The 10056-nt window shown below is 28.5% G+C and overlaps 1 protein-coding gene and 1 long non-coding RNA gene across 2 annotated transcripts; one reads left to right on the top strand and one right to left on the bottom strand.

The window, feature by feature from the left end:
• Positions 1-108: 108 nt before the first annotated feature.
• LOC111037920 lies at positions 109-340 on the bottom strand. The gene is made up of 2 exons (XR_002604925.1): positions 289-340; positions 109-163 (listed from the first exon to the last, which is right to left on the bottom strand). It is a non-coding gene; the product is annotated as an uncharacterized LOC111037920 (long non-coding RNA).
• A 3792-nt stretch (positions 341-4132) lies between these two features.
• On the top strand, positions 4133-7254 carry LOC111037928 (zinc finger MYM-type protein 1-like). The gene is made up of 5 exons (XM_022320779.1): positions 4133-4214; positions 5105-5643; positions 5764-6415; positions 6563-6693; positions 6790-7254. The coding sequence occupies exons 1-5, from the start codon at positions 4133-4135 to the stop codon at positions 7252-7254; spliced, it is 1869 nt and encodes a 622-aa protein (XP_022176471.1).
• Positions 7255-10056: the final 2802 nt, after the last annotated feature.

Below are 10056 nucleotides of genomic sequence, written 5' to 3'. Positions count from 1 at the left end.
TGTGTGTGTGTGTGTGTGTAATATTGAAGAAATAATATAATATTAATTATTACCTTTCCTGCGGTCTTTGTCTTTTTGATATTGGCTTTTGGTTCTAAATCATTTTTCTTTTATTACTGCTTACTTTGGCAGGTTTTGCGATAGATATACTTTCAGTTTCATGCTATTATTTAATAAAATTACAATACTATTAATATAATAATTATCAAATTATGATTTGTATTACACACACACACACACACACATACATACATATTATACTGCACTACTGTACAAACATATACTTACATCTTCGTTTGAAGAGCTTTCGGCAGATGCATTTGTATAGTAAGACATTTTTAAAATTACACTCAGTACTTAAAAATTTGAATTTAGTGGATCAAACAGTTGTAATGTGTAGAATTTGGTTTATACTTCTGGTTTTATGTTTAAATTAAATTAATATTAAACATCTACAATAGACGTAATATTGAAAATTTATATTTAAAATAATAATTATAAATTATCGTTTATAATATTATTTTAATTGTGGAAATGTAATAGGTACAACATCATGTTTTAATGTTTAATGGTGTTAAAAATTTGAATGTAAAAATAACAACATTTAAATTTCCAATAACGATGAACGCAAAAATATAATAACGTTTATACTGCCAATAACAATAAACAGAAAAAATGTATAACGTTTTAATTTTAATTAATGTTTAACACAAAAATTGTTTAACGGTTTTATACTAAATAACGTACTTAAAACTAAATTTTTTTCCAAATTCGAGCCCTGGTTATATGTGCGTTATAATGGGCAGTTTATGCGATAGCAAATAGCTGTGTACCTACATCATTGACATTTGTGTGATCTATTTAATAAATTATATTGATATGGCCGTCGACGAACAATTCCGTACCTACCTTTATCACATTCGGACATTCCACAGTTGCAGAATTATTTGTGTTTAATTAGGTATCACTATAGACTAAACCGTCAATGAAGAGTTCTGTTATATATTTATATACCTTTATTGTGTTACATAGTTGCAGAATTTATGTGGTTACTCTTTAACCACCGATATGGGCTACACATACTGACGTTTGTAACACCGTCGAAGGACAGTTCTGTTTCATATAGGTATCTCGTATTATTTATGTGTTTCATTTAATATTTAACCAAGATAAGGAAAAAACAATATATAATTATATCAAGCGACAATAAAAAAAAAACAGTAAGTATAAGCAAGGCTGGGCAAGTTAATGATATTTTTTAACTCAGTTAAGTTAAGTTTAATTAAAATCTATATCAAGTTAATTGTTAAAAGTTAATTCAAAATGTTCTATCAATTAAACTAAGTTAAGAGTTAACCAAAATGTAATATTAACTTTTTAACTCAAGTTAAGTTAAAAAAAGTTTTTTTGTTTTCATATAGGAAAAATTAAAATATTCGTACCTAAAATTGTTCATGTTATTACACCAAAGAACTATTATTATTTTATGTGTTCAAAAAGCTAACAGTACTATACGGAAAATGTAGACTGATACCAGATTGTACAAACTCGAATATGGTCGCGTTAGTTTAACCTAACCGCGTCTTTATATTTTAGTCGAAGTCGAAGTATAGGCGAGTACAATACTGAGTAGCGTATTTATTTTTATACTCATTCAGTGATTACTGAATACTGAATACTTATTAGTAGTTATTACTAATACACGATAATTAGCGGTAGGCCTGTATGGGTTGTTAGATTATCAATAAGACAAGAACACGAACCGCGATTAAAGATATTTTTCATTTTTTCATCGTGAGTCGTGACACGGACTAATTTTAATATTATAATAAAACCTGGAAATGACAGTATTAGTAGTTGTAGCAGATATGTAGGTATCGATATCGAATATAGAAACATGGTTTTACCACCACTAGTCACTAGGCGCCCATGCGGGAATTCTAGATTTCGGTGAAATCGACGAAAACGTCGAACTAATAATAAATTATACAAAAATAAACGGGGTATTACACTACTACCACATAACAGTCTAGTCCGTCTAGCGTTATCTTCTATATAGATATTAATTCTTAATAATAAGTATAATATAATAATAATAATGTATAAAACAAATATAATATTACCAAAATAGTTTATAATAATTCATAGGAATGTCTGTAGCTATAAGTTATAACCACCAACTGGCGACGATGGCAAAATAACAGGCATTGATAATATTCGTAATTTCATAATATAGGTATTTAAATTTTACATGAATTAAAAAATTGAAAACACATTACATAATAATTAAAATTAAAATTAACTTAACTTGTTTAAATGTAAAATTAACTCAAGTTAATTAAAAGTTAATTTAAATGCTCCTAAAGTTATTAATTAAGTTAATAAACATAAAAAAAAATAACTTATTAAGTTAAAAAGTTAAACTAACTTAACTTTTTAACTTAACTTTAACTTATTAACGCGTTAATGCCCAGCCTTGAGTATAAGGCCCTGCTTTATGTCTTTGGTTTGGTCTGTAAATGCAATTTCTAAACGTAAGAAGCGAATGGGAAGAAAAACAGCACATGCACGGATTTTTAAAAACATATGAGAAGCGGGAAAAGAGCACGGGAGGTGCTTCGAAGAGGAGAAACAGACGGAAAAAAAACGAAAAAAAGCTAGAATTACTTCCGACGGCAGCGTGGGGAACGTACGCGATTTCGAAGCGCACGGACCAAATCAGATGACAAAACACATATCGGCGGATTTTAAAAGAAACAAACTACCCGAATAGGGCACAAAAGGCGGTGAGCGTGGGGGTGAAAAGCAAAATAGTAAAAGGAATTCCATTGAAATCTATCGAAACCTAACTTAAGGCGGAGGCGATATTTCAAAACAATAATGCTGCGATATTTTTTCATATTTTTTTGGATATTGTTAGAGACTATTATACTGAAATGCTTTTAAAATAGATACGAGCTCGATAATTATAATACGGTTAGGTAGTATCTATTGGCGAATATCTTATATTGAATACCGAATTAAAATTATTGAGCTTTTCCAAAGCATTTTAAGTATAATTATCCATTTATTATTCGTACTCCTAAGTATGTAAAGAAGAATAACTAAGGTTTTCATTCATATTTCAATTACAATACGTCAACATTTTCAGAAAAAAATATCAGAATCACATTTTGCTTTAAAACATATAGGTTGTCATTTGAAAAACAAAGAACACGAAAATATCGTTTTTAACTACACTTAAAAATTCCAAAAATCAGAATTTGAATATATGCATAATTTAAGCAAAAAATGGGGTGAGCATGCTTAAAAAATCACAATGTATATGGGTGTATAGCTATTTAAGACGGTAAAGAAGAAAGAAAGAAAAAAATGAGTATAGGTATACTTAAATGTTGAATCTGTAAAAAAATTGAACTAAAAGCCTTATATAAATATGTAATAATATGTTAGGTTAGCCTAACCCTAACCTAAAATATTATAAAATAAATGTTTGCTTACCTATCTTCGCATATACCTGTGTAGACAAGGAGATGTAAGACAGTACCCACACACATAGGCGTAAACTGGGGGGGGGGCAAGGGGGGCCATTGCCCCCCCTAGAATAAATTAGGAGGGGCAGTGCCCCCTCTGACATTTAACATACCTTGTTTTAAAATAAGTACAAAACAGCTGGTTATAGCTACTACTATACAGTTTTTTTTTTAAATCTTAATATTCAATTTTAGCTTAGGTATCTTGTTAGATAATGCTTAGAATGCTTAAATAATGCATAATGAATAATTATATATAATATATAGGTAGTAAAGTGTCGTTTAGCCGCGGACACCCGGTCCGTAGTTGAGTGGTGGGTATAGCCTGTTAACACAAGCAGTGTTACCTCCAAAGGGAAATATGTGGTAGAGGTACAACCACAGTGTTATCAAACAACAGTTTTTTGATAATACTCTTGTATGATATTGTCTGAGCCTAGATAATATATTTTGAATTTTTGAAACTTCATACTAATTATCTAGTTGTCCATTGTCTGTTCTCTTAATTTGTTTGCTCAACTAGATATCGAAGAGAACAAATTATTATATTACTGTTTATGGACTATAGTTTATTTTATATAAACTTAGAATAATACAACATGAACAAGAAAAATAAGAATGAGGTGAAGTCTTTGAAACATTATTTTTCAGCATTACCATCAAAACCAAATTCTAATTCAGGTAAACTTATTTTTCAAAAAGTTATTTAAATTGTTTAAATCTAAATATTTTTGCTCGTACACACAACTTATAAAATAATTATATGTATTAAATATTAATTCTTTTAGATAAAATTGACTTAGACAATCCACCAGATGCAGTATTCAATTCCAAATTCCAAACTGCAGAAGTGACTTTTATGAATTATAAACAGCTTAATAAAATGAATCAATATTATTTTAAGTATTTTTTTTGTAATGTTATAATATAGAAAAAATTTCTCCAGACCACAAACAAAAGTTAATAGTATCTACTGAATTAAATACTGATAAGTCATTAGGTATGTTTTGATGTGAACAAAAATTATTTAGCCTTTTTTGTTTTGTGTTGGGCGTTGGCTGTTTGTGTTCATTGTTTGTTTCATTGTGGTAATCGGTAATGTGATATCATTTAATTTATAGTATTTAAAATATTTCAAATTATGTATAGTATTATGTATAGAAATAAGTGAACTATTTTTGTCCTCACTAAAAGAAATACACCCAAAACATTTTGACAGTTGCCACTTGCCACTATTTGTGTTATTATTTTATTCATGAAGTAATTAATAACTCAGTACCTAATTACTAATTAGTATTTAGTAATATATTATAAACATTTTAGTACATGAATAGATGATTAACTTGGTATTTAGTAGGTACTTACTATCTAATGTTCTTCATCTACACTTTAAGATTTAAATGTAAGTATTTTATACATCATTATATTTTATGTTTAATTATTTTTTATGTTTGTAAACAAAGTAGATTTGTTAGTTGTTTTATTTATATGCATGTTTATTGAAATAATAATATAGCAGTGATTACTTATTTATATTGTTGCTTTAAATTTAAATTGTTTAATTTTAATAGACGGTGATCAGAGAGACCCCGTGAAAGGTTATCAAAATGCAAAGATTTCTCTCACACTTAATGAAGGTCCATTTCAACCTAAAAATGTATTGTATCCATTACGTAATGGAAGAATATTTCGGGAAATATGGTTTACACAATTCAAATGGCTTGAGTATAGTGTAACTCTAGACTCTGCTTTTTTCTTCTTTTGTAGAGCGTTTTATAAAATTGGTAAAATGGACGATGCATTTACATGCAAAGGTTATAGTAATTGGAAGAAAGCTATTGAAAAATTTAATAATCACCAAAAAAGTATCATGCATTTAGAATCTTCGGTAAGAGTTGATGAATTTATAAAACGTTTGCGCAGTAATAGTACGATTGTAGACAAATTAGATTCTCAGCATACAAAAGTTGTAGCAGAAAACCGACAATATCTATCAACTGTCTTACAAACAATTCTTTACTGTGCCAGACAAGGTATTGCGTTACGCTGGCATGATGAAAGTGAAGAAAGTGACAATCAAGGAAACTTCCTTGAACTTATGAAACTTAGAGCTGGTGATAATTGTATTATTGATAGATATTATTTACGAAAAGAAAAAACATTTCGTTATGTTAGCCCTGAATATCAAAATAATTTTATAAATTTTATGGGTGTAAATGTTTTATCTCAGATAATTGATAATGTAAAAAATGCTGGTATGTACAGCGTTATAATGGACGAAACTCAAGATTTAAAAAAACATGAACAAGTTTCTATTGTTCTCAGATACTGTGATAAAAGATTAAATGTGATAGAAAATTTTATTGGTTTTTATAAAACTGACAAAATGGATGGTGAAACCCTTTCAAATTTATTAAAAAGTACTTTGCTATCTTTGGACTTAAAAATTGAAAACATGAGAGGACAATGCTACGATGGAGCTGCCTCAATGCGTGGTTCTTATTCTGGAGTAGCTAAACGAATACGAGATGAAAATAAACTAGCTTTGTATGTGCATTGTTATGCGCATATACTTAATTTGTGTGTAGTTGATGTTTGTGGTAAAGTAGCTCCAATTAGAAACATGTTTGGTACATTAAATACAATTTATACATTTATAGGCGCCTCATCAAAAAGAAACTCAGTGTTTGATAGAGTTCAAAAAGAATTGAATTTGAATGTGTCAAGTAGCACTCTTAAATCACTTAGTGAAACGAGATGGAGTTGTCGAATTGAATCTATTCGTTCTGTCTTAACAAATTTTAATTCCATTATTTCTACCTTAGAACACATAAATGAAACTGACTCCATTCATGGATCTGATGCAAATTCATTAATAAAAAGTGTTCAAGGTTTTGAATTTGTTTTTTGTTTGAAATTAATGAAACAAGTTCTTCAACTAACTAATAGTTTGTCTGTACATTTTCAAAAAAAAAATGCCAATTATTCAACTGTTGGAATTTTAACAAATGCTACTTTAATGGAACTAGAATCACTTCGAAGTGATGATAATTTTAATCTTTTTTGGACCGAAACTAAACAGTTTGCTACCAATGAGAATATTCAATTGCCAGATATTCCTAGGAAAAGAAAAATTCCCTCTAGATTGGGAGGTGGTGAAGTTACAACAATAAATAATATATCATCTTACTTCAAAGTTAATATATATTTTCCCGTTCTGGATATTATAATCAGTGACATTAAAACCAAATTTGAGGAAAACAATATCAAAACACTTAATGCTCTTCAAAGTTGTTTGATCAACAGAAACTGCTCCGATCAAAATATCTTGGAAGTTTGTAACACATACGGTATTATAATAGATGAGTTTAAAGCAGAGTTAAAGTTATTTGGTAAAATGTGTTTATCAAGTAACATTCCTGAAGATTTTGAAAATCATTTACAATTTTTCTTGTCTAAGGACTTAATGGGTTCATTTGAAAATATGTATACAATTTTTAAAATATATTTATCGATTCCCATGAGTTCTGCTTCTAGTGAACGTTCTTTTTCGTCTTTACGTCGTCTCAAGACATTCACTAGAAACACTATTGGTCAAGAGAGATTAACTAACATAGCTATTTTAAATATAGAAAAGTTGTACCCAATAAATCTTGATAAAATTATTGATAAATTCAATGCAGAATCAACCCTAAGAGGCAGAAGACTACAGTTAATATAAATTTGTTATTATTTTAAGCATAAAGTTAATACTTAATTGTATATAATATCTACTTGCAGTTTTTAGAATTATGATGCATTTTGTTTAGAAGTTATAAAATATTAAAAATTTCAATGTTTTTAATGTATTTAAGTTTGTATATTTATTTCATTACTTAGTAATATTGATCACCTTATACTAATATACAACTACATTCTACAACAAAAGGTAATGTTAACATATATTTACAAATAAATTATGTAAGGTTAACTATATAGACTAGTTGATATGTAGGTATATATAATATATATATATATTATATATTTGCCCCCCCTAATATATTTCCAAGTTACGCCCATGCCCACACAGTTTGAAACCTAACTCGTCCTTGTATAGTGTATAGCGCATACTCTCACAATACACAGGCACACTAAATTGTGTCCTTGGTGGTTACTCCACCCAAACACACGAACAAATGCATTTCATATGAATATTATTTTCATGATTAATATTTGTGTTTATTAAATGTCTATAAAAACGAGTAATAAAAAAAAATTGTATAACAATTTAATGAAATAAACTAAAAAACAGAAACGGGTAAGTAGGTGACGCTCTGTTGTACATAGGGAGTTACAGTAATAGATGTGACAAATTTGAATTCAGTGACATTATGACACAGTGTTTATTTCATAATATTAATGTGATAACAATAATTTATTTTACTATATAATATAAATTGGTACTATTGTGGGTTAAATTAATTTTTGTAGAAAAAATTTCTTTGAAAATGTCATTACGTGTATACAATATAATGAATTATTAGTAATATGGTTTCTAACTCTAAAAGTTTCAAGTAGGTACAAATAAATAATATTTTTAAATTACAACGAAAAAACTAGATTTTATTAAAATTAATTGAACAAAAAAATTCAAAAATTCAAAATTTGTAATTTCAAATTACTAATTTGTAAAGAGCTAAAAACTGGTCATATGTTTTTAAAATTTTTATCAAGAAGTATAAAAATTAAAAAATTAATAGATATATAGTTTTATATATATTACAACAAGATAAGAGAATTATGACAGGAATGGCACATATCTATTATCCTGGATAGCAGAAAGGATATTCTTTAGTATTGCAGAGGTAGTCCTGGCAAGAGTTGCAGGATCCGGCCGCCATTGTCATCGCTGTGCGACAAACAAGTAATATTCAAAGTAACAAGAGTTCTAACGTTCATGTACCATCGACAACCCATCATCTAAGTGTGAAAATTAATTTAATTGTACGGCTGAAAAACAATGGCCGTTCAACAAAGGTACGTCGTTATAAAAATAAAATGGTGCGAATGGTTATTGCACACATTCCAATATTGTCCATAAATCGTTGCTGAGTAGTTTCTTCGACCGCACATCAATATCTCCAAGTCGATACATCACTCCTGAACACGGATTCCACTAAATCAAATTTAACCCAGCTACAACGGTTCCACCACGCCACAACGTCAACAGCACAAGGTTTTAAATTTTTATCAATTGATAAGACAGATGTTTGTTAATTATTATTATACATTCGTGCTATGAATTTATAATTATTATTACTCTGTATCGTACGAGATTAAATTAACTAATAAAACAAGCTAAGGTTAAGGCTTATCATATATAAATATATGTATATGCATAATATTTATTATTATCACAAACTATTCACTTGTTTTTTCTCTAGGTAACTTTCGAAGAAATTCCTTTGTTGGAGATGCAAGACGACACATTACTACAATGTATTTCTAAATTAATTTTCAATTAAAACCTTGGTCAAAGACAACACACTGAAATAAATTTATTCGGAGTGTCCTTTTATGTAACACATAACTTGATGATACAGAAAACTGCTTCACAATGCATCATAAAATTTAAAATTGTATACAAGGACACCTACAGAAAAAAAACAATTTCAAAGCAATATATGAGCAAGCTTTCAACAGACAATTATTTAAACACACATGGTAGGGTGCAAACTAGGGAAAGGATGTGTAAACATGATATTTGTAATCAAACCACTTCTATTTTAATAAAGTTTGAAATATATTCAGCATTATGAATCTTAAGAGTACATACAAGGATGTATCCAGGTGAAAAAACCTATAATAGCGGAGATTGCAAGTATATATTTTCAGCAAAATGCATCTTAAGAGTCCATACAAGGATACATACAGGTGAAAATCCTTAAAATAGAAGAGTTTGCAAGAAAATGTGTTCAGCATAATGCAGCTTAAGAATATATACAAGGATATATACTGGGGGAAAACTGTAAAAATTGTAGAATTTGCAAGAAAATATTTTCAGCATTATGCAGCTTAAGAGTACATACAAAGGTAGATACAATTGAAAAACCTTTAAATAGAAGTGTTTGCAAGAAAATATTTTCAGCATTATGCAGATTAAGGGTACATACATGGATACATATAGTTGAAAAATTGTAAAAATTGTAGAATTTGCAAGAAAATAGTTTCTGCGTTATGCATCTTAAGAATATATAAAAGGATACATACTGGGGAAAAACTGCAAAAATTGTAGAATTTGCAAAATATTTTCAGCCTTAAACAGCTGAAGAGTACATACAAGGATACATACAATTGAAAATTTTGTAAATAGAAGAGTTTGCAAGAAAATATGTTGAGCATAATGCATCTTAAGAGTAAATACAAAGGTACATACAGGTGAAAAAACTTAAAATAGTAGAGTTTGTTAGAAAATATTTTCAGCATGATGCATCTTAAGAGTACATCTAAGGATACATACAGGTGAAAAAACCTATAATTAAAA

Source organism: Myzus persicae, unplaced genomic scaffold (assembly GCF_001856785.1).
Source record: "Myzus persicae strain clone G006 unplaced genomic scaffold, MPER_G0061.0, whole genome shotgun sequence".
NCBI classification, from domain to species: Eukaryota; Metazoa; Arthropoda; class Insecta; order Hemiptera; family Aphididae; genus Myzus; species Myzus persicae.
The sequence above is the reverse complement of the archived record's forward strand: the minus strand, read 5'-3'. Positions and strand labels throughout refer to the sequence as shown.

Excerpts from the sequence above, each read along its gene's own strand:
- LOC111037928 (XM_022320779.1), top strand. The coding sequence starts at position 4,133 with ATGAACAAGAAAAATAAGAATGAGGTGAAGTCTTTGAAACATTATTTT. Across the intron at positions 4,215-5,104 it reads AAAACCAAATTCTAATTCAG|ACGGTGATCAGAGAGACCCC; the intron begins GTAAACTTATTT and ends TAATTTTAATAG. Across the intron at positions 5,644-5,763 it reads TTGAACTTATGAAACTTAGA|ATAATTGATAATGTAAAAAA; the intron begins GCTGGTGATAAT and ends GTTTTATCTCAG.